Raw genomic sequence first — 26,120 nt, forward strand, 5'->3', positions numbered from 1 at the left:
TTGCGGTAAAAATGGTAAAGAAAGAAGCAGAAAAACCTGAAGAAATTATGAACGCTAGATGCGATAGTGTAAGAGACAATAAAATATGAACTTTCCTAACAGAAATGTAATCTGTAAAACTATTAAACAACAACTGAATGTACTTAGCTCAAGAGAAGTAGCTTGACATGACCGAATGGCAATGCGGCAAACAAAATCTGAGGTAACAGGGAGAGGGGGATTGTGGGCAAGAGTTTAGCTCGAGAGTTTGAAGCTGTCGCGAGTTTGGAAAATAGCCGGCTCGGTTCCGAGCTTGGAACCGATACCCATGCATAAGGAATGAACGAAGATTAACAATATCAGATCAATCTATTCTCAAATTATCTGATGAAAAAATGGGAACTAAAACAAAATCCCCAATTACTTACAGGATTTGTTTCCTCCTCCTGATTTCTCCTTTTATGAATAATTAAATATCAAAACTACTTTATTAGTGATCATTTTTCTGAAGTCTATATGCATGCACATCATATTCTGTTATATTAAATAACCATAAAAAACATTTAAAGCATACAATATCCATTTACAGAAAAACATGAAATGGGATTTAAGAGAAAATACTAACTGAAGTACACTGTTTGGATTACAAGAAGTGAAATAATACACGAAGAAAACCGGATATAAATTACTAGATGATACCATCAGGTATTTAGCACTATAAATTTTCTCAAAGTAAATTCTAATCTGCCTTTACTCTTAAGTGTTTTCATCTGCATGCCTTAACCAGTTAAGTATACTGATTTCTAATCATCCGACAACTTAGCTGGAAAGACTGACAGGATAAAAGATAGCTTTCATTTCTCAGGAGAGTGAGATTTCTATCCTATCGCAGAGTAAATAAGTTAGTGTCACACTTCACATATGTTATCAGTATAAGCATGCATGTTTGTGAAAGCATACACAAAAGCTGCACTGGGAATACAGCACTGTATAAAGGGGCAAGTCAGAACTGTAAACTTAAGAAATATCGACACAGTCGCTTATATAATGTTCTAGACAATGCCATGAATGCTCTTCTCCACCCACAGCCAATTACCACCATCAGGGAACAGTGAGAAATTACACCCTCTGGATTAGATGAAACTATACTGGAAGAGGAGGAAAAGGAATGGACTGCAGGAGAGATTGAGGTGGTTTGTGGTCAGGTAAGGGAGGAGCAAAAATAATATCTTTAAGTAAGTTTGCTAAATGTTTCTAGAAAAAAACATATGAAGTTCTTACCTTCAGGCTGTAGTTCTCTCCTGTTGCAGATGATATGGCTTGATCCATACCTTGCTCAATCTGTCTTCTAATTTTGGGATGCCTTGTGTTCACAACAACAGCAAAGGTTTTCTCTGAAAATGCATTTCAGTTACTAAGTGCTGCTGTGCAATTCCATCTGTGTTAAGACAACTGAAATACTTCATTTAAAATCATGCATTTGGACAATATCAACAGCTTACTAAACACTCAAAGTTCCAGACAAGTGCCAAAATGACAAAGTCCAACAAAAAAGGCACTCACTGAAAAATGACACACACAAAATTTTATTTATTTATTTAACATTTGTTTACCGGGGTGGCCTGACTGGGTCTACAGAACCTGTTTTCAGCAGAGGCCCGGGGAGAAAAGCTCCACATACAGTACAATACAAATACAGTATAATCCAATACAATAAAGATTACATTAGAAATACTATACAAAAAATAAGTTGAAAGAACAAACTGCTACAAGATGCTGTAATATATTAATTACTACACATCTAAACAGTTCTATACAGTTAAAACATTACAGACGATAAGTCACTCTCATCATACATGATGTAGAAATAGCAGCCAGAACATTAATGATGCAGACATGTAGCTCCAGAGAGTTAAGAAGGACAGAAGCAATAAAAGCCTGAGCAGCAGCTTAAGAATATGGTATAGAAGCAGGGAAGGAGATGGAAGAGCTTTAGGATCTTGCAGTCTGTGAGGGATTGAAATGTGAGAGAAGAGGAAGCTATGAGCATTAGGCAGGCTTTATGCAGGAGCAGAGCCATGCATTTTTTGGATGATTTTTTTAAAGAGGCTTTGAAATGGGTTAGGCCAGGAATAAACCTGGTAGCTAGAGGTAGTGAATTCCAATGTGTAGAAACAGAGTACGAATACAGAGAGTGACCAGGTTTTCTTGTGGGTTTTGAGATAGCTAAGAGATTTTTGTCTTCTGATCGTAGGGATCGATTTGGTGTGTAAGGTGCGACTAGACTGGCTAGTGCAGGGCAGGCAGTAGGCTTGAAAATAAGGTTGTGCAAGGTGATTAGCTGAATAAAGGCAAGTTGGTTGGGTAGTTCAAGCCAGTTTAATTCTAGGAGAGGTTTAGTGTGGTGTGTGTGATATTTATAGTTTGTGGCAAACTTTGTTGTAGTACTGTTCCTACTTGCATATGGTAGAATTTTGTAAGTTAGTTAAGATAGGGACGCCGTACAGAAGAGAGGGAAGTAAAAATGTTTTTGCAAGGGTAGTTTTGGTTGCTGCAGTAAAAAAAAATGTTGTTTCTATGTAAGAGTCCCCGTTTTTGATGAGTTTTCTTTATATTTTGCTGTATATGGGGGTCAAGTGAAAGTTTATTGTCAATGATAACACCTAGAAGTTTTGGTTTCCTGTTCCATTTCTATGTCACTGTTGTCAGATACAAGGATATTGAAATGATCAGTGACAAGGGAGATGTTTTGGGGATGAAAGAGTACTGGTTTTGTCTTCTTCGGATTAAGAAAGAGTTGGGCATTTCTTAGCCAGGATTCAACTGCTGTAAAGGACTGTTGAGTTTATGAGAGTAGTGTTTGAGCAGTGCAGATTATGGTGGAATCATCAGCCTTATTGAATCAGGGTCCCAGGGTGAGGGGCAGTGTGAAGGTTGTTTGTGAAAATGTTGAAGAGTAGGGGTCCTAGAATGGAGCCTTGGGGGACTCCAGTAGGGTTGTGGAGAAAGGGTGAGAGTTTGTTGGACCATTTCACTGCTTGTTTACAATCCTTGAGGTAGCTCTGAAACCATTTTACTGTGTTATGTGTGAAGCCTAAGTTAGACAGTGTGCTCAAAAGTAATGGGTGAGACACTGTGTCAAAGCCGTAGAGAGATCAAGGAATACTGAGGCTGTATAGCATCCTGCATCTCTGGCCTTGTTCACGGTGTCTGTAAAAGATAATAGGGCTGTAGCTGTGCTGTGGTTAGGTCGGAAGCCATGTTGTGTTTTGGTTAAAAAATTGTTTTGCACTACATACTGCATTATCTGCTGATGGATACCTCTCTCGAGAATTTTGGATATGGGTAACGAGATGAATATAGGACGGAAATTGGATGGATCAAAAGAGTCGCCTCCTTTGTGGATCGGGGTGATGTGAGATTGTTTCCATATGGTAGGTACTTCTGATTCAGATAAAGATCTATTTATAAGGCTACTGATTGGGTAGGCAACTGAGTCAGCAGCCAGTCTGAGGTAGTATGGGGGGAGATTGTCAGTTGAAGTAGAGCAGGGTTTTAGTTTTTGTAGCAATTTCTTAATGGTGTCAGTGGGTACGGGGTGAAATGAAAATGGGGTTTGTATGACATTTTGTTGAGTATGGGGGTTAGTAATGACAGGGTTAGAAGTAGTTGATGGCCTGAGGTCAGTGTCTGGATAGGTTGAACTGTGGGGGTTCCAGCATTAGGGGTGTTAAGTTAGTAGGTCTGAAATTGATTTTATGAAGTGCTTTTAAAGTTTTCGGCTATTTGTGATGGAGAGGTATCAGGTGATAGGGTGTGCTCTCCATTTCTTCCAGGGTTAAGTAGAGAAGATATGGAGTGCCAAAATTTACTGGGGTTGATTTTATGCTGGAATTGAAGCTGGGAATAATATGACTTCTTATCTCTGTTGATTAGTTTTGTCACTTTGTTACATAGTGTTTTGAAATTAACATGATTTTGTTCATTTTTGTTTTGTTTCCAGGTTGACCAAGCTAGGTCCCTTTGCTTCATCAGGTGTTTACATTCCTTAGAGAGCGATGGTGCTGAGTTCTTTTTGATTCTTTTCATATGAATGGGAGCTGGGGTATTAAGTATGTGAAGGAAGGTGTTATTAACGTGTAGTACAGCATCATTAAGGGGGAGTTGTTTAAGGGGTGTCCAGTCTATTTCATGTAGGAGATGGTTGAATTTATGCTGACAAAAATTAATTGAGTTCTTAACTGATTTTATAGTGTGTACTCTTAGTTGTTGGGAGTTTGTTTCAAGGGAGTAAGCTGGTAGATGATCACTCAGGGAGCTAGGCAATGTACCAGAAGAGGGGTGATTTGCAGGGTGGGATACTAGGATCCAGTCTAGGGTGGATTGGGAGGCAAAGTATTTGTTGTATCTTGTTGAAGCATTGATAAGCTGAGAAAAAACATACAGATTTATACTGTTTGTGGGGGAGTTGGAAGCTATGGTTTGCCAATCTATATTTACATCTCCCAAGATTATTGTTTCAAGGTTTATTGTTTGGGATGTCCAGGATAAAATATTTTCCAACACTGGTATATTGTTACCTGGTGGGATATATATTACTATTATGCAAATTCTTTTTGATATATTAAGGTTCAAAAAGGAGATTAGTACCTCAGCATTAGAAAATATGGGTATATTACGAGTACAGGGTGTGATGTTGTGTGTAGAGGGATATAGAAGTGCTATCCCTTCCCCTTTTTTTTAGATCCATCTCTTCTGGTTATTGCAAAGTTTGAAGGTATTATTTCTGAGTCTTTTACATTGGGATGTAGCCATGCTTCAGTAAGGGCTAGTATGTCAGATTTATTTTGATCAATCCAGGCATGCAGTGGGGCTATTTTATTACATATACTTCTAAGGTTAAGTGTAAGCATGTTTAAGTCTTTGGGGTTACTCTTGTGGTTAGGATTAGAGGGTGGGCCAGGGTTAGGATGTATGTCTCCACATTTGAGTAGATAGGTAAATGAGGGATGCGTACCATCATGGGAAGTGTTTTTTATTCCTAGGTGAGAGTACTAGTGTCAACTGTGGTTTCATAGGAGGTGAGGAGGCCAGTTTGTAATTTGAATAGAATGGAAGGGTATAGGAGAAAAGCTGGGAGGGGATATGTGAGAAGCTGTGTCGTTTATTGGGGAGAGGGTTAGAGGAGGTTGTTGATGTGCATTGGTATGTGGGGTATGCAAAGATATAGCAGTGGTGAGGTTGAGAATTAAGACTAAAAAGGCTAGGCAAGTTAGGAGGAGCATGTCAAGTGTGATAGTGGGTTTAAAAATAATAAAAGTGGAATTTGTGTGTTTGAATGTAGTACAGATGTAAATAAAGACTGTTATCATGTGATATGTGTGCAGTTGAAAGTAAGGTTGGAATGTTTTGACTTCAGAGTGGGCTTTGATAATGTGGTTAGGTGTTTTACCTTGCAGTTTGTGATAAGGATTGGTGGGGGTTGATGTGATTGGTCAGTGGTAAAATTATGATGTAATGCTAGTTTGTGTGTATAGTAGAAGAGAAGGTGGTAAGACTGAAGTTAATTTAAAATAGTTCGAGGTGTTGATTGTATTGTGATGGCAGAGTAGAGTAAGATGCAGAAATGTACAGTAGTGGGCATGTGAGTTCAAGGGGATGGATGTAAGGAAGAGCAGATAAGTTTGGATAAATAAAGTAAACTGTGCATGAAATGTGGGTGTGAACAAGGTTGGGTTGCATATAACTGGATCACAGAAATGAGGGGGACTGGTTTGCTTAGGATAAGAGTGGAGGTGCTTGGGGAGGGTGGGATATGGGGGATGGGTAAGGAAGTGGAGCGAACAGAGCAGGAAGAACCCCCCAGATGGTTTACCACCATAAGCAATCAGTGAGGTGGGATGTTCATGGATGCAAAAGACAAGTTGTCTGAACTACTTGTCTCAAGTCACTGCATCTAATTTTACATTTATGGGCTTTCCAATGTCTTTCCAGGGATATGTTACACTGATAAGAGTGAAATATGCTGAAGTGTTAATGTAGTTTCACCTTCATTAGTAAAAAGGCCTATGAGTGTGGGTGAATGAGTGGGGGATGGGGATATCCTTCCAGCAGATTCAACACTACAAAACAATGCAAACTAGACTTAAATTAAGTTATTTGCATATTGCTTTCCACAGATTTAACTTTTTTGTTGCTTGTGTACTTCTTGCCAACTGCAAGTGAAATTCAGCTGTGCAAGTTCTTTAGGTAGTTCAATATGATAAGTCTGACTGCTGCTGCTGTTGCAGAAGAAATATGTGGTTGTTTCGCTTTTTGTAGAGTGAAAACAGCTGGATGGAGACACATACTTGGGACATGGGGTAGTGAAGTAACTCTGAAGTTGAAGCCACAGAGGCACATTTAACATATTTAGGACTTTTGTCTGTCTTATCACTCAGACTTCTACATGACGGAAGCTGTTTTTGTCATATGATCAAGGGTTTCTCATGTGATTTGTGTGTCAGGTTTAAAGGTATTTAAATGGTGAACAACGATGGTTGTTATTCTGAAGAACTTCCAGATAAGACCAATGACAGCATATCTATTCTGTGCTGTTTTTCAGTGAGTGCCTTTTTGCTGGATACCAAATACTTAAATTTGCTGTCAGAGCTGGTCTTTTTCTATTATAACAAACTGTTAGCAAAGACTACAATTTAAGATAAATAATCTGTTGATACATTAACAAATAAAAGAGTGTTTTATTTCTCAAAGTGTCCCCTTATATTTTGGACGGAGTTAACAAAAAGAAATTAGCTACGTCGCCATTACAGAACTCCAACATCAAGCAGCTAATTTTTGCAAAGTAATTCCTGAAATCAGAGAATAAAGTGAGGACCTTAAGTAAGATGCAAAACCTGGCTCCTTCAGATTACCCATCAGCTATTTGAAGATAGGTGAAGGCTGCCAGCTTAGCCAGATAGAATTTTGTAGATAATTCTGTCATTTGTAAATATTAATGTAAGCCACAGGCTTGTTCTCTTAAATGTGAAAAGACTGCATTGGATACTGAACTGCAAAAATGTAACAGTGCACTCTGCTGTAACAAACTTTGTAAGTCAATTCTTTGATGTCAAAATTTGGAGCCAAGATGTCTAGTGGGAGGCATCCTGCCTATTGTTTTGAGGCCAGAGTTAATGGCTAGAATTTGCATGTATAATTTCTTTTATTACCCTGGCTTCTTGGCCAGCTGCAAGATCAATAGGATCATTAACCTCTGAGTTCTGTTAGCCTGGTAACCAGAAAGAAATGATGTAATCTGAAATGAATCAGTGGTACTGTGTTATCAATTTAAGGTGAGAAAGAATGAAAGCATTAGAGCATTTGTCTTGAGAACATCCAACATCACCAGCACTGCCCATATCTATATTTAAGTACGATCTTAGACTTCAGTGTTTCTCTTAGTTTAATCTTCCTAATTCCTAGCTATTTCTAAGTGTTTTTCTGTGATGTCAGAACTTTTCTACTTTATTTTAAACATTTCTCTGTGATCTCTGAACTCTTGACTATCACTGTGTACTAAGAAGTATTGTCTTGTGTTTCATATTTATTATTAAATATTTTTAAACCTTTCAACTGTGGCAGTTTTGTGTAGAGATAATTTAAGCTCTAAGTGTACATTGCATGTATATAGTGATACTGTACCAAGTCACTCCAAATAAGTCTTGACTGTTTGGTTGCACTACCATTTGGATAATAATATTGCACAGTAATAATTGGACACCCTTTAATAAGGGCCTTTAAGTAGCTGATAAATATTTGTAGGTGGTGGCAAGTGGTACTACCGTATAGTCTGGGTAAAAGGGGCACAGCTGGAGAACCTGTGCCAGCCTTCCCCAGGACTGTCTGTGTGGCTGTATATAACTCTTATCTCAAAGTGTGTGAGTGTGTCAGCTACTTGGGCAGGGACATGAAGCACTGATAGGACAGACAGAGCACTGGAGGTTTTAGCTTGCCCACTAGGCTGAGCTCTGGACCCTATAGCTGTGCCAGTGGGGAGTCTTACTGGGGACCTGGACAGAAAGGGAGAAACCAGCCCCAGACTGACTGTGATCACTGTATGCTTTTAAGGGAAATTGTACTTTACCGTGCATGTATTTATTATCCTTTCCCTATATGGACGCCCCTCACTGGTGTTAGTGGTGAGTAATGAGGCTCCTTGATTGCTGGGCCAGTGTATGGGTGTCATAAGCTACACTACCAAATGGAGAACAGAGGCACATGGGAAATACTCCTCAAAAATGAGTTAGCCACTCCATCAACCAAACAAGTCTGGGCCAAGGCTAATGTTTTGATAGCACAGCCTTCTTCTGATAACATTAGAAAGTGGAGCTGCTGTATCACCATCTTGTCTTTGAAATAATTCCAGTGATTTACTGCCACTAACCACGGAAGGAATGTTTTAAGCTTTTAAATAACCAGGGAGGTATCTTAGCTTTTTCTTGATTTATTAACTGGAATGCAGTATGCTAACTCTGCAATATTAACTAACATGTTTCAAGTTCAAAAACTGCTAAAACAATAACTGATTTTTAATGCTTCATAGGCAAGAAATCAAGTATCATAGAAGTATCTGCGAACTTTGTTAGCCAAAGACCTTCTGTGTTAGCCTGTACTTCAGAAAAGTAGATACCAAACAGGAGAGGACCCAGGACTGAAACCTGTGGTACTCCACTTGTCACTGGTCTGAAGTCAGATTTGGAGTCTGCTACTTTCACAGGGTTCTGTCAGTGAGCAAGTTGGCCGCCCATCTTGTGACATAGGGATTTATACCCAGTTTAGTGAGTTTATCTATAATTCCAGAGTGGGGGATGGTGTTGAAAGCCTTGGAGAGATCTAGATAGTCTGTGTGAACTACCTTACCCTCGTCTACAGCTTTGGTGACTGCTTCAAAGAAGTCCATCAGGTTTAAGAGACATGATCTGCTTTTTACAAACCAGAACTGGGTGGGGTCCAGAGTTTGGAGATTACCAATATCTTTGTTTACAAGTTCCATAATGATACGTTCCATGGCCTTGCAGACCAGACTCGTTAGGCTAATGGGGCGGTAGTTCCCGGGGTCCGTGGTGGCTTCCCCTTTGTGGAGTGGGATAAACGTTGCTGTCTGCCATTCAGTGGGCACAAAGCCTGAGGTGAGACTATGATTGAACATGGTGCTTAGGTGGGGTGCCAGTTCATTCTGTAGATAATGTAGAACGTAGCCTGGGATGTTGTCAGGTCCCATGGATGCTGTGTTCTTGGCTTTGGAGAGTGTGGTTTTTACCTGTGCAACCATGATTACAGGAACTTTGCATTTTTCCGGTATAGAGATGGGCCCTTTAGGGGGTGGGGGGGGGGATTAGCACTGAACCTATCTGCCAGGATGTTGGCAATATCAGTTGGTTCTGTATATCTAGTGCCATTGTGCTGTAACTCAGAGCAGATCTGAGTGTTGCCACTGAGATTCTTGACATAGCTATAGAATGCTTTGTGGTTGTCTTTAGAATCAGTGGCGATTTTGTTTTCGTAACTACCTTTGGAGGATTTTATGAGGGATCTCAGCTTCCTACTGAGGCTGACCAGGGAGTTCATCCAATCATTGGATTTTACTCTTTTTTTGCAACAGTTTCTTTTTCTGTTGTAGAGTTTGTTTATGGCAGGGGACCACCAGATTGGCTTCCTTTTTTTGGAGGATAGCATCTTGGTTCTGTTAGGGATAGCACGATCCATGCACTTGTGTAAGTGCTTATAAAGTGCATTTGTGTAGAATTCAGCAGTTGTACATCTCTATTTTCCGTCTGCATGGGTGTCGTGATGTTTGCCACTTCTGTCTTAAGAAGCATGAAGTTGGGTTTGGAGAAATTTTTTATGGTGGTTTCCCTAATGTAGGGTGGGGGTGGGATGTGGATGTCTAGGCTGATTAGCTTGTGGTCAGATCTAACCAACGAGGAGTTTACCTCTGGTGTGGAACACCAGTCATCTATGTTGGTAATGACCAGGTCTAGGATATTGCTGCCCCTGGTGGGTGTGTGGATAAGTTGATCCAAAACGTTGGAATTTATGAATTCCAGAAAATGTTGAGCAAAAGAGTTGGTACATGAGTAGTTTTCCCAGTTAATGGTGGGGTAGTTGAAATCGCCCATTATTAGGGTGTTGGGTTGTACCCTAATATTTTCCAGTGTGTATCAAGAAATGAGGAGTGGGAATCCTGGGGCATGGTGGGGGATCTTTTAGCAAGTTACAGTTTGGATTGCGGTCTTGCCCAGAGTTAGTTGCACTTGGATAATCTCGGATGCATTATGCTGAGCAACTAGCCTGGAGGTGTGGATATCCTTAATGAATATGGACACGCCTCTGGCTTTAGTGTTTTGGTCTAGGTTAGGTGGCCGAAAGGTGTGGTATGAATTACAGCCTGGTAATCTGGGGTGCTCTCTGGAGCCTTGAACCAGATCTCTGCCACTGCACAGATGTTGATGTTCTCCATTTTAAGGAGTGCCTCATGTGAATGCATTTTGAGGTTTACACTTCTAACATTGAGTAGCATTACCCATATTTTGCTTGCTTGTACCTGTTACAGTGGTGAATTTGTCATTTGAACCTTGCCTAAAAAAGGCACTATAGGGGTGGCAAGAACCTTAGCCAGTATCCGGAATCCCAATAGCGACAGGTGCAAGCCATCTCTGGCAAACCATCGTGGTCTCTCGATCATGTCATCCCAGGCAGACAGATACTGGATCCCCTTAGAATGACACCAGACGCTTGGCCAATTGTTGAAATCAATCATTTTGTCCTTGTACTGTGGTATCATTCTGGGTGACGGCAGGATGCTACTTAGGGCTAGGGTCATACCTTTATGGGCTACAAGATCAGAGAGCTCTTCCATGTCTCTTCTCATGTAGTCCAGGGAGGTACAGCTCAGGTCATTCACACCAACATGGACAATGACAGAGTCATATTTGCACTTGTTGTGGAGTGACCTGAGTGTGTACGTTATGTGGCAGATCCTGGCACCCGACAGGCAGCTGACAGTAACTTTCTCCTTGTTTAGCCTGGTGAGTGGAACATCAGTGTGCCTGACTACAGAGTCACCTATGACTAGAGTGTTGGGTACGTTGTTATGCCTTATGGGCTGTGGTTGAGTGGTACACTGAGTTTGTGGGTTATGTGTTATTTCTACCTGATGTGGAATATTTGATAAAATACAGTTAGAATCACCAGCCATTATGACTTCACTTTTCATGTAATACACTATAGTGTCCAAGTAATTTTTGCATCTTTAGTTCCAACCCCTGGAATCCAGTAAGAGTTCACCAATGTATACAGTTTTCTGTTCCACTCAATTATAACAACGCTTAACATACCATTTTTATCAACATAAGTATATTTTATTTTTGGCATTACTGGTGAGTTCTTCCATAAAATTAGGGTGCCTTTTCTTTTAGCCCGAAAGCCAAAACCTGCTAAAAGCAAATAATCCTTTAATGAAAGTTTATTTACATCTTTATTAAGTAAATGTGTTTGCTCTACAAATACTATTTGAGCTTTATGTAATTGCAAGTATTTGAACAGACTTCCCCCTTACTGGATTATTCAATACATTAATATTAATAGATATGCATTTAAAACCAAACATTTATATGAGGGGGGAAACACATATATAATGAAATCTTATATACAGAACTTATAATATACTTCACATATAACAATATGAAATCTTCAGCTATGGACAAAACTTTTGAATCAAATAAAAAAATAACTAATGAAATAACCTTAAAACATTTACCATGGAATAGTGTATTTCTAGTTTGCTGTAAAAGATTAACAAACTACACCTCAAACTCTCCATCAGACTTGCACTGCAAAGCTCATGCCTCTGCTTCATATTAATGTGTCTCATTTTTAGTATGCATCATCTTAAAAAAGCCTGCCAGTGAGTTATTATGAATAAGAAAAGTTAACCAGGTATTCAGAAACTTTACTGTAAGTTGACCAAACGGAATACCTCTACGATAATCTTTCCTTGTACTTTACATTATCTCCCTGGTTTACTATAGGGAAGAAGTCAGTTGTTATTTTCATATTTATTAATTTACAGGTCATAAGATTTTATATTTATTCTACTTTATTTACTGTCTGTAAAGTTGTTCAAAGGATCATAAGTTTGTAAATTAGCACCAGGTTTACTACCTTTATGGGCCATTTTAAGCCCAGCCAATTACCCCATGTGAGAATCAAACCTTGAATCTAGTGCCTATAAGGTGAACACCTTAACCACTGTGCCATCCTCCCACTGTTGTAGACATATTTACATTCTTTGACTATATACATAGTTACTTATTCTGATTTCTTTCTATTTCTGTTTGTATACTATGTCTTGTACTATAATCCTAAATTTTATATTTCAGCTATAATCCTATTGAAAAGTTATAAAAAATGAATGATGACAGTCTTGTCTTACTTACTGATACGCCGACTGCAGCTTCTGTGTTGGTGCCTAGTAGAAATAAATGCAAAGCAGCTTTTACATGCTAAAACTAAAAGCTTGCTGATTTAATGCCTTGTAAAAAAAAAAAAAAAAAAAGTCTGGTTAGTGCACATAAACGTTTGACTATTAGCCTTCTCAGCTGTATATTATTATTAACTTTTTTGTGGAGAACTACTAAAATAACGTGTCTATATAACAGACGATACGTACAATACTGTACAGTTTACAGTTTTAATGTCTTCAGAGTTGCTCTTCATACAGCATAAAGGCTCTCCAGTGCTCAGATCTAACAAGAAATCAGATCACATCTCACATATATACATTCTTATGAAAGTAGCCTTTTGGGAACTCTCAAAAGTCATTACTTCAGTATTTTCTGATCTGTTTATTAAACTTTTAGGGAGTCTTTCCTGCTTGAGAATGTTTCTGTATGAAAGCAGTCTTTTGATACTCCCCGCACTTAATGTCATGCAGTCTGTTAATAAGCTTCTTTGTGTTCTTTTTCAAGGTGAATTATGTAACAGTCTAGGAAGTGTGTTGATTCTTGCATCTGGGTCCTTATCTGTTTCTCTTGAAGCTTGTAGCAGACAGTGTACATTCAGCCGAATGCCCTTTTTAAGGCATTATCCTTATCAGCATTTTTCTCAAGCTGTAGCAGAACCTGAACATTCATGAAGAATGCTGTCATTTTAGATGAAAGCAGTTTAACCCTTTAATATATGTGTGCTAGCAAACAGAAATGTATGCATCTGACTACATTATTCCTACATGTATCATAGCAACAGAAGTGCATATACATCTAACTAGCAAACAGAAGTACATGCATTTATAAATCTCTAAATATATATCTAACAGCTATTATAGAATATCATACAATAGAACATTTATATTTACCCTTATATATTTGATACTCTTTAATCTAGTATTACTGTTAGAATCAGTCCTATTGTTTTCTTAAATGTTATGTCTAACAGTAACTGAACAACCATCTGAAACATCTTCCCTTTTAAGATTCAAACATTCCATAATACATTCTTCTAATATATTAAGTTTTGTTATTAAAAAAGAGACAATAATAGAAAAACACAATCCTACATTTTTTATCATAAGTGTCATTCTATGGGCTAGTATATAAACTATCCTTTTTGTATACTGCAAGCATTTAGAGCTGTAGATCAGTGTGTGTGATATATCTTTAAGAAGCTTTCCAGTGAGTCAGCTTATGCATGCAAGTACTGAGCACGTGCAAGCAAGAGAGCCATTTTCAGTGAGCAGCCAGAGTGAGAGCATGCTAGTATGTAGTCAGTCACTTAGTTCATTTACGTTTAATGATCTTGCCATCATCCATCCTGAGGTATCTGTATAGATAAGACAATGGTAATTTCAGCAAATTGGGGAAATCAGAAGAAGCTGAGAATGGAGATAGAAGGGAAGATAGTGGAACAAGTAAACAGCTAGTATTTGGGAGGGGTGGTTGAGGAGAAGGGTAGTGTGAATGAAGAGGTCAAAGCTACAATCAGAGAGGCTGGAGTCAACCGGCATTGAGTATCAGGTGTAGTCTATGACAGAAGAATGCGAAAGAAGCTGAAAAGTAAGGTGTACAAGACAGTGGTGTGACCAGTACTGCTGTATGGTACAGAAAAGTACAGTTTTGTACCTACCATAAATGTAGATGTTCGAGGATCCACATTGCTGCAGTCCTAACTATTGGGTAGTCCGCTGTCCAGTCGGCCTGAATACCAAAGTATATGGCTGACGTCGGTCAGGGCGCATTAGACTGACGTCAGTACGTCAGGGTACTAATGCGCATGACCGACGTCATATCCTCAGTCTTTTCTTGCCCCAGATGTCAGAAGACCCTGAAAAGATAAGGGCAAAACCAAAAACTCCAAACATACCTGCACCAAAAATATGTACAATATATACAAAATTACCAGAATATAACCTCACCTACACAACCACCCCTAAACACAGAGGGAAGGAGGGAGGGTAAATTGGACTGCAGCAATGTGGATCCTCGAACATCTACATTTATGGTAGGTACAAAACTGTACTATGTTCTTCATTCCACATTGCTGCAGTCCTAACTATTGGGTAGAATCCCAAAGCAGAGGTAAGGGAGGCTGGCAAATCATAAGGAAGCAGGAACTGACAACATGCCTTGCAAAATAGCTGTGGCAAAACCAGCCCTAGACTTAGAGTAGAGAGGAAGGTGATAATGCTTAGAGAAAGTATGCACTGAACTCCAAGTAGCTGCCTCCAAAATATCCTTAGTTGCCACCCCTTAGAAATGCTGTTGAAGTGGCAGTAGCCCTAGTGGAATGAGGCCTAATCCCAGCTGGAATCTCCTTGCCATGATGGGAATAACAAAATGCAATGCAAAACCCAATCCACCTAGAAATAGTTTGTTTTGACACAGGCTTGTCCTCTGAAGCCAAAGCAAAAGAAACAAACAACTGCTGAGACTGCCTAAAATCCTTAGTCCTGCTCAAATAATAACGCAATTGCCTGTGTACATCTAAAGTGTGCAAAATCTTTTCCCCTTTATTTTGGGGATCTGCATAAAAAGTAGGCAAATGAATAGTTTGGTTTAAAGCCACACTAGAAACCACCTTAGGCATAAAGGAAGGATTAGTACGTAAAGATACCCTATCCTTATGAAAAATCAAAAGGCTCTACGCCATAAGGGCCTGTAACTCAGAAACCCTTCTTGCAGAAGTAATGGCCAACAAAAAAGCAGTCTTCCATGACAAGTATTTCAATTCAGCAGTAGCCGCAGGCTCAAAAGGTTGTAGAGTAAGTTTCTCCAACACAAAATTGAGATCCCAAGCAGGAGTATGAGCTCTACGTGGGGGTCTTATATTCTTTGCCCCTCTAAGAAATTGCTTGAACAAAGGATGCGAAAACAATGGTGGGTCACAATCATAGTGAGCTGAAATTGCTGCAGCATGAATCTTAATGGAAGAGAAAGACAAACCTTTGTCCAATAACTCAGTAAGATATTGAAGAACCACACTCAAATTAGGCTCAGAAATCTCCAAATTGTTTGCTGCACTCCAAAATAAAAATCTCTTCCATTTTTCTGCGTACACTTTCCTTGTACTAGGTCTTCTGGCTTCCATAATCACATTTAAAACTTGTTGAGGAAGTTGAGACCTGCTGTCTTTCAAAACAGAATATGCCAGGCTGTTAGATGAAGAGAGTGAAGCTTGACATTGAGCAGGTGACCGTCCCTCTGAGACAACAGGTGTGGAATCAAGGGTAAAGGCCATGGAGGCTTCCTTACCAGACTCCTCAGTAATGGGTACCAGTGCTGCCGAGGCCAATCTGGAGCTATTAAAATCATCCTTGGCTTGTCTTGTCTGACCTTTAGAAGCACCTTTGGGAGAAGAGGCAGAGGTGGAAAAGCATACACATGAAGATTTTTCCAACTGAAAGAAAGAGCATCCACTTTCCAAGCTGTGTGATGAAACCTCTTTGTGCAAAACTTTGGCAGCTGGTGGTTTAGTGGAGAAGTGAACAGATCTATGTCTGGAGTTCCCCATGACACTGTCAATTTTCGAAATACATGATGATCCAGTTTCCACTCGTGGGGATCCATGATTTGTCTGCTTAACACATCTGCTAAGGAGTTCTGTGCTCCGGCAGAAACCTTGCCTGAAGAGTTAGTTGCAAGCTGAGCGCAGTCTCCCATAAAATCATTGCTTGCCTGCACAATGGGTAAGAATGTGTTCCCCCTTGTTTGTTGATGTACCACATGACAGTTGTGATGTCTGTTAGAATCAACACCTGCCCTGGAAGAAGTAACTCCTTGAAAGCCATTAATGCAAACTGGACTGCTAACATCTCTTTCATGTTGATATGTAGATGCTGTAGTCTGGCAGGCCACTTGTCTTGTATCCACTTTCCATTTAGATGAGCTCCCAAGCAATGTCTGAGGCATCTGTCGTTAGAATCTGACTCGCCTCTGGCCGGGTCACAGAGAGTCCCTTGTTTAGGTGACATTCCTGAGCCCACCACAAAAATTCCTTTTGAATGCAAGGTATTATTTGAATGACAGTGTCCAAATCCTGGCAGTGCTGTGTCCATACATTTTGAGATACCATTGCAGCTTCCTCATATGCAGTTTGGCATTGGGAAGCACCAGAATACAAGATGCCATGAACCCTAAGGCTTGAAGGACTGTCCTTGCAGTCAGCCCGGACTAAAGAGATAGTTGATGGAAGTAACTGGAAAGATTCTTTTGTTTGTCCGGGGTTAAAAAGGCCATCTGGGCTGCTGTATTCAGTCTCACACCCAGAAAGCACATGTCTTGAGAGGGTACTAGACTGGACTTTATTTCGTTCACAGAATACCCTAGGCATCTTAGCACTGCTATGACATAATCCAAATGCTGTAGAAGGTCTTCCTTTTCTTGAGCTAGAATCAGGCAGTCGTCCAAGTAAGGATAGATTTGAATTCCTTTTAGCCTGAAGTAAGCTATCACTGGAGCCAGAACCTTTGTGAATACTCTGGGCGCAGTGGATAAGCCAAAGGGCAATGCAGAGAACTGATAATGAGAATTTCCAGCTCGAAAACGCAGATACTTCCTGCAACTTAGTCTTATAGGCACATGAAGGTAAGCTTCCTTGAGATCTAAAGTTACCATCCAGTGATCTTTGCCCAGCAGAGGTAAAAGCTGTTGTAACGTCAACATTTTGAACTTGGGGATGTCCAGATAAGTGTTGAGGATAGATAAATCCAAAATTGGTCTCCAAGTGTTCCCCTTCTTCGGTACTAGGAACAGGCGAGAATAAAATCCCAGGCCCCTTTCTGGCACAGGAACTGGCTGAATGGCCCCTATTTGGAGCAACAGAGAAATTTGCTTGTGAGCCTCTTTTCTTTGTAGAGGAGGAATGTCTGGCATGCCTTTGAAAGGAGGCAAGGTATGGAAATAAAACCTGTAACCGTGGTGAAGGATATCCAAAACCCATCTGTCTTGGGTAATTAAATCCCAATTTTCTTTGAAAAGAGACAGCCTTCCTCCCAAAGGTGCTGCCAGGCGAGAATGTACTGGCAGCTGAAAAGGCAGGTCATTGGGTCTGCTTACGAAAGGACTGACCCCTGCCCTCACCAGAAGTCTGAGCAGGGGAACTCCCTGTCCTAGGCCTAAAAGAACCTTGAGCTCTGCCCCTACCACGTCTAGACCTACCCCTAGACTGGGAATCATAAGCAGGATAAGTCCATCCCTTAGTAGGCCAATTTCTACTAAACTTCGGAGGCTGCACCTGCAAAAAATCCTTAACAGTTTGCATAGACTTAGCCTTGTCCTCCATTTTCTTTAAAACTGCTTCCACAGGCGAACCAAACAACACATCAGACTGCAAAGGAGCATCCAAAATCCTTGTTTTAACATGCTCAGCTAAATTCTGATCTCTCAACCAGGCATGCCTACGAAGAACAGAACCAGTGGCAGCCACCCTCGAGGAGGCCTGCACAGCATCAAAACCACACTGCAAGGAATGTTTACCCACCTGTTCAGACACATGAACTAAATCCTGCAACTCTTTACACTCAATACCTTCTGCCAGAGCATCCACCTTAGATTTCAATTGTGAAAGGAGGTAATTCTGATATTTTAACATGTGAAACTGACAATTCAACGCCCTCATGGCTAAAGTGGAAGAAGTATACACTTTCTTTCCCCATCTATCCAAAGCCCTTGCCTCTTTATCAGGAGGAACAGGATTTTTAACAACAGAGGCCTTCACACCTTTAGGCCCCTGAGAGACAGTTTCGGGTCTGCCCTAGGACTCTTGAAAAGATACTTATGAGCTTCAGGCACCCTATAGTACCTATCCGGTTTAACTGGGGCAGGAGGCAAAGAATCAGGATTCAGGGAAGCCTCTGCAAAAACATCTTCCACCACATTCAGAACAGGAGGTATAGCTAAAGGCCTATGCTGGGGTAAAACAAGAATTCCCTAAGCCTCTTCCTGGAATCAGAGAAATCTTGACCTTCCCATTTAAAATGCTCCCTCATGGAATGCAGAGTCTCTGAAAATGAAAAATCCTCAGGAGGAGAAGCTGAAGGAGTAGAATCATCCATATCAGAATCAGAATAAGGAGGATACTCCTGCAAGTCTTCAGCCGAAGACTCAGAAGCCTCCGAACATTGCTCAAAACTCTCAAACTCAGGTTCCACCCTAGGCCTCTTATCAGGAGGGGGCATAGAACCTCTAATCATAGTAATCAAATCCTCTGCCATTTTAAGCATATGTTTCTTAGGCAAAGACCCTGAAGCACTAGGAGAAACCCCCACTGAAGCTAAACTTGGCCTGCCTCTCAAAGAAGCCTTGGAAACAGAAGGGGAGGCTCTAACCACCTTAGGAAGAGAGGGAAGAACAGCCACCTGAGAAGCCCCCTCAGCCTGGCCTACTTCCTGAGAGGATACATCCTGTAACAGTAAAGTCTCTCCCTGAGACTCCAAAGAAACACCTGGCAGAACCTCCGGCTCCACTGAGCCTTCTAAAGAACCGACGTCAGGGACTGTCGGTTCTTCCACTCTAGGCTTTGCTGCTTTGTCCTTGCGCTTTTGGTCGAAGCGGCCGGAGCATCCGACGGCATTTTATAATTACAACGCTTCCCAAAACTAACCTGGCACAGACTAACCCTCTCTTAATAGAGCGTTTGTTAAATCTAGCACAAGAGCGGGATCCAACAACGCCGTGCCCAGGCCCTAAACAAGGTATACACAAAGTATGGTAATCCCTATGAGGTATCTGTTTCCCACAAGAAATACAGTTATTCACTTTTTCTGACATCCGGTTAAATACTGAGGCAAGAAAAACCAAAATATTCCCCAACGGGGTACTTAGCCAACTTTGATTCGGTCTGAAACTCTGACTTCAGAAACTTTCAGAACGCCAACCTGCACTCGCAAAATTGCTTCTGCATCGGACCATGCGGCAAAAAAGACTGAGGATATGACGTCGGTCATGCGCATTAGTACCCTGACGTACTGACGTCAGTCTAATGCGCCCTGACCGACGTCAGCCATATACTTTGGTATTCGGGCCGACTGGACAGCGGACTACCCAATAGTTAGGACTGTAGCAATGTGGAATGAAGAACATCCTGAGCACTAAATGCAGAACAGTTGAAAAAGCTAGAGGTGATGGAAATTAAGTGACTGAGAAAGGTGGTAGGATGCACACTATGGGACAGACAAAGAAATGAGGACATAAGAGCAGAAGCCAAAGTAGCTCCAATTTCAGAAAAGATAAAAGAGAACAGATTATGGTGGTTTGGGCACGTGTGTAGAAAAGCAGAAGACAATCTGGTGTGGAAGATTTGGGACAGACAGGAAGATAAAAAGTGAGGACATCCAGAAAAGAGGTGGATGGATTGTGTGAAAGAAGATCTGTGACAGTCAGGCATGAGTGTTGAAGAAGGCAGGAGTGTGACACTGAATCGAGAGAGTTGGCGACAGTTAACACGATACCCCAATCCCATGTAGATAAAATGGGAAAAAGGGGGCTGATGATGATGATAATGATAATGACAGTGATCTGACGTTAAATAAGGCCATTGAGATTTGTCAGATATACAAGCTTACAGAAAAGCACACAAGTATACTTTCAAATGAGAATAGCTGTGGAAGGCACAGTGACAAAGCTCATGTTGATAGTATGCAGCACATGGTTAAAAGAAACAGGCCAAAGCACATGGCAGCTACTGCAGGTCCTGTAACAGTCCCTGGCAAACCCGGAGTCTTTCCAGCAAATTCCAGAGCGTGCTCAGTGAAGCATAAGGGTGAGTCAGCAAAGTCAAAACATATGCCCCCACCCAGCTTCAGTCAACTGTCGTAATTGTCAAAGTCAAAGTAAATTTTATTGTCATTCAGAAATCACACGTGCAAAAACTGAACAAAATTCCGTATCTCCAGACTCAATGTGCAGACAACATATAGACTATTTTCACAGACATTTACACATGTAACACCTGGCTATTACATCACAGACATGCAGGTAGACTAATACTGCACATAATTAGAAACACATTTTAACACTTTTTGAACTGAACACTTACTTGCATGAGACTTTAGTATTGCACAGGTACTTGGTTAAGACATTGCATTGATCCTTGCACAGAAAGAGACATTGAGTATTGCACTATGAACATTAGAGTATTGCACTATGGACCTTAGAGTATTGCACTATGGTTAATTTATGGATTTGCATGTACTGCACTGAAAGAAGAGATATTTTACTGCATTGCTACTGCCCTAGATGGCCTATAAGTTACAGTCATGGTGAATATTGCACTAAGTATTAGGTGAGACTGGTATCCAGGTTCTTGCACAAATTGAGACAGTTTCTACTGACCCAGTTAGAGTTCAGCAGCCTGATGACATTAGGGAAGAAGCTGTTCCTGAATCTTGTAGTTCTACAATGTATACTTCGGGAAGCACTTTCCAGATGATAAATGCAGGAACAGTGTTGTAAAAGCAAGGTGAGTGCATTCTTTAATTATTCCTCTGGACCTGCTGAGACATCTGGAGAAGTACAAGTCGTGGATAGGTGGTAAGGTGGTCTTAATGATCCTCTCGGCTGTTTTCACCACTCTCTGGACGGATTTGCGCTTAGAGGTAGAGGAGCTTCCATACCATACTACGAGGTTGTTCATCAGGATGCTTTCTATCGTACCTCTGTAGAAGGTAGTAAGAACTGGCGATGGGAGATTTGCTGTCCTCAGCCTTCTTAAAAAGTGCAGCCTCTGGTGTGCTTTCTTGACTATGGCATTTGTATTTGTGTTCCAATACAAGTCCTCATCAATGTGCACTCCCAGAAACTTCATGCTTCTCACTCTTTCAACTGTTTCCCCATTGATGGTGAGGGGAGAATGTTCCTTGCAATTTTTCCTGTAGTCCACAATTATCTCTTTTGTCTTGTTCACATTTAGTGCCAAGTTATTTCCACACCAGGTAATGAGTTGTTACACCTCATCTCTATATGCTGTTTCATAGTCATTACTGATGAGGCATTGTGGTGGTAATCGCAAACCCAAAAGGGAAAAGTGCTTAGCTTTTGCTCATCAGTGTCATTCTTGCAATAGTGGAATAATTTAAAAAAATAAGGCACCCTCTTTTATTCAGAGAGGGCATTCCAAGAGGCAATTTGATCAATGAGAAAGCTGCAACCCTACTTTTTATGCTGATGGTGTGTCTGTGCTTGGTGAAACAGTCAATGCAGTAGATTTGTAGGCAAAGAATTAAGTATTTTGTACTGTTTGGATTAATGGGAGTCCTGTAGAGCTCAGAGTAGATACTGGCTCAAAGGGCAATGTTATGTCAGCAGAAACTAGAGTAAAAGGTGCAGAACAACTTGATTTGTAGTATGCAAAGCCTGTTGCTTATGGTGGTGAAGAGATTCAAACTGAAGGCTCAGTAATGCTTTCATGTTACTCTGCTGGGAACAGCTATGACTTGCAGGTTTTCATAATCAAGAGACATGTGCAGTCATTATTAGGCCTTAAAGACAGTTTGAAAATGGGACTGTTTTCACTTAATAAAGAAATCCACCGTGTAAGCCTGCATGACACAGCTCAGATTTTGCCCAAACTACTTTTTCTGAGTATGCTGATATTTTTGCAGACATTCTAGGCACACTACCAGTTGTGTACTCTATGAAGTTAGACTCAAAGGTCAGCCCAGCTGTCAAAGCTGAGCTAGACAAAATGGTGCCGCTAGGAGTAGTTTGTCTAGTAGAAGAACCTACTGAATGGGAATTCACGAAATTGGAAGCATTTTTACGAGTGCCCAAACCAGTGTTACAGCACTTTGCCTGTGATAAAGACTCCTAGTTGTCAGAGTGGCTTGTCCAATGTTCCTTGTCCAGTGTTCCTGTTCCAGAGAACATTCTATCAGCAAGCCCCGTTCCTGAGAAAATCCCTGAAACTCCTCAAGCAGAACATTCCTCAGTGACTGTCACTGTTGCTAAACCCAGTCCTAAGCATTATGTCATGAGATCAGGTCGCATCTCGAAACCTGCTTCCAGATACACGGCAACCTGGACATGACTGTTGTTTTTCTTTACTAGTGTCTATATAATTGCATGCCTACTGAAATGTCATTATAAGAGACAGCTCAGTAACAAGAGAAAATGTAGGTCAGTGTGTGTGACATACCTTTAAGAAGCTTTCCAGTGAGTCATCACATGCATGTAAGTAATGAGCATGTGCAAGCAAGACTGCCATTTTGAGTGAGTCGCCAGAGTGAGAGCATGCAAGTCAGTCAGATAGTTCATTTAAGTTTAATGTTCCTGCCGTCCATCCTGATGTATTTGTATACAATAAACTACTTAAACGAACACCCAAGCCTCAACATCTTCTTAATACATACAACAAGAGCAACAAGAACTATTTAATAGCTGAAATGGTTTACAATGCGATTCACTGTCTTTTGCTTATTATCTAACTTGTATTCTTTGGCATCTTAGCATATGATTCAAAATATGGTCATTTACTTTTAGACAGGAAGAAGTGACCTGGACAGCTTTTAGAATTTTCAGAACTCCCGCAGCATCACAAAAGTGCTCACAACTCTAATTAAGCTGCTTCAAGTTGCTTCTTATGACAAGGGCTTGCAAATGAACAGTTTATCAACTACAGTTCACACAAAAAATATTCATAAGTGAATTCAAGCCACCTCTACATTATACATCAATCCCTCAAACCCTTCCAAACTACTCAAAAAAAAAAAAAAAAAAAAAAAAACAACAAAAACAATTTCAAAGTATATTAACCACTAAAAAGCTATTACATTTAAAGAAATAACATTTAATGATTCAGTAAGCACTATTTGTACGTATATTAACCACTAAAAAGCTATTGTATTTAAATAAATAACATTCAATGATTCAGTAAGCACTATTTCTATGGTATGTTTAATATAAAACAGACTATAATGTTTTTAAAGCAGACATAGAATATAAATTTGTATTAAAAGAATAACAGTTGTGTGTGGTTCAAGTTTAACTTGTAAAGTGTGAACATTACTCTAATTATTTAATAACATTCCAATAATAAGTTTTATATATGTAAGAAACTATATTTTTATACACTGTTTGTAGCACAGCATAACTTTCCTGGCTGCTACTGCATGTCAAGTATACTATCAGTAGCAAGCATTCAAAACTATGTACTAACTGACAGTGGTTTAGAATGCAATTCACTGTCTTTTGCTTATTACCTAACTTGTATTCATTGACATCTTAGCGTACGATTCAAAATATTAAGATTATTTACTTTTAGGCAGGAAGAAGTAACCGGGACAGTTATTAGAATTTTCAGAACTCCCGCAGCATCACAAAAGTGCTCGACTCTATGTTGTTTCAAGTTGGTTTTCAAGATGAGAGCTTGAAAATGTACAGTCCATCAGCCACAATTCACACAAAAATGGCTGCAAGTGAATCCAAACCCCTCAAAATCAACAAAACAAAAAATCTGAAAGTATCTCAACCATTAAAATGCCATTGCACTCAAAGAAATAATATTTAATGATTCAGCAAGCACTACTTCTATGAGATGTTTAAACTAAATCAGACTGTCATTTTTTTAAAGGAGACACAGCATATAAACTTGCATTAAAAGAATGACCATTATGGGTGATCCAGGTTTAACTTAAAGTGTGATTGTTACTCTAATTATCTGATATCATTCCAACAGTAACTTTTAGATATGTAAAAAGCTACATATATTTTTGTTTACTTTGTTTATACTAGCGTGCCTTTCCTGGATGGTATTGCTTGCCAAGTATACTATCAGTAGCACACTACTGGACCATTTTGAACCTAGAATGTAACTGAATATACATTCATATTCAAAGGTCATTTGTTGCATCTTGTATTATAATTAATAGTACATTACTCAACTATGCCAAGATATCAGAAAGTGTGCCACCTAACATAAGTTTAATCCGTTTACCTTCAAAATGTTGATGGCCACAATGTCGAAACTGCTTCCACAAACTCCAAACTGCACCTTCTCAAAACCTTGACCATCGATATTCCAAACCGCAAAATGTCGCCCCCTTTTTGACCCATGTTAGCACTTGTTTGGAGGTGTGACTCAGTTGGAAATGTAGACGTTCAATGTTTTGTCGACTTTCTGAAGTTTTGGCAGTACAGGTTTCGTGGAAGCGTTTCGGCAGTGTGCACATCGACTATGTGTGGTTGGCATTTTAAAGGTAAACCATTTAATTACAATAATGATTAATAAAACGATAAAAGAGGATAAATACCAACAATAACAAAGTCCCAAGTCGAAAAAAGTAAAAACTGTAATCTCTAAAAAAAAAAAAAACTAAGTTGACTCAGAAATGGCCAGGCAATCCAGTATGTAGAGTAAAACCTTCCTTTATTCCATAAACAGACAAATTGTCTGTTTATGGGATAAAGAAAGTTTTTACTCTGCATACTGGATTGCCTGGCCATTTCTGAGTCAACTTTGTTTTTTTATAATAATGATTAATTTTTAATAAAATAAATAGTTTAGCCTTTTAAACTCTAAATGAAATAAATGGCTTTAATTTCATATATAGCTAAAATAATTAAACTAACATTTTACAAAGGGAACTAGTAACCATTTGAAGTAGGGAAAGAAAGAAAGAAATGATTGACCTTGTAAAAAGTAATATTCAGCACTTGTTCATAAGTATTCAAGAAATTTAAATTAACAATTCATAACTATGAAATATACTGATTTTTGTTTTTGTCTTTTATTAATCAACCATCTGTTGTTGCATTTATCTTCAAAGTTGATAGATTCCAGTCCATTTCTTCTTGTTTTTTTAGGATTTTATTTTTCTGTATAAAGTCCATTGCATGTTCCAAGGTGTTAAAAATCTTATTTCCTTCTGGACAGTGAATCCTTGTTTTTGCTGGAAACAAGATTTGTCCTTTAATATTTTTTTAAGCTTTTACCAAGTGGCACACATGCATTTTGCTTTCACATCATTAATAGTCATTGTCAAATCTTATAGTATTTTCTTTAATTTTAACATGTTAACTAGATAATTAGTGCATGCAGCTTAAGACTAATTCGTTATCTTCACTTGAGAAAGGTCTTATGATCAGCGACCTTGGTGAAGGTGTGTTTTAACGATGAGTTAGAAAGTGATCTATGTGCCTTTTTGATGCCAATGGAAAACGTTTCAGTCAGGTTCAAAGTTTCAGGCAGCCAGGTATTAAGGAAATGAATCACACTGCCTCTCCCTCTTCTTTTTCAGGAATCCTATAAATCCTGATGTTATTCCTCCTAGATCTGTTGTCCAAGTCTTTTACGTTTCTTTGAACGAGTTGTTTTGTTACAGAAGAAATTCAGTGTTCTCATTTTCAAGTAATCTTCCATCAAAATCAGACACTGCCTCATCCATACTCGAGATCTGTGATGATTGTTGTTCAAGACATTCACTCAGCACTTCAACTTGTTTTTACATTCCTCATTAAAACTTTCCACATTTTGCTTTCTAATTTATCTATCTTTACAGATAACACACTGATGTTACTTAGTATAGCCTGTATGTCTTTTTTCATAGTACTGTCCTGTACACTGGGTTTACAGTGGCTCATTCTGAGAAAATTAGTTCTTTCTAGTTTTCT

At 39.6% G+C, this 26,120-nt stretch overlaps 1 protein-coding gene across 1 annotated transcript in view; it reads right to left on the minus strand.

Annotated features, from left to right (window-relative positions):
- The window catches only part of MEDAG (mesenteric estrogen dependent adipogenesis), a 557,632-nt gene that overhangs the window by 237,955 nt on the left and 293,557 nt on the right, over positions 1–26,120 (minus strand). The window contains exon 3 of the mRNA XM_044073243.1: positions 1,261–1,373. Within this exon, the coding sequence (XP_043929178.1) occupies positions 1,261–1,373 (113 nt within the window). The remainder of the gene's footprint in view (positions 1–1,260; positions 1,374–26,120) is intronic.

This window comes from Protopterus annectens, chromosome 5.part1, assembly GCF_019279795.1.
Source record: "Protopterus annectens isolate FY-2018-M chromosome 5.part1, PAN1.0, whole genome shotgun sequence".
Taxonomy (NCBI): Eukaryota; Metazoa; Chordata; order Ceratodontiformes; family Protopteridae; genus Protopterus; species Protopterus annectens.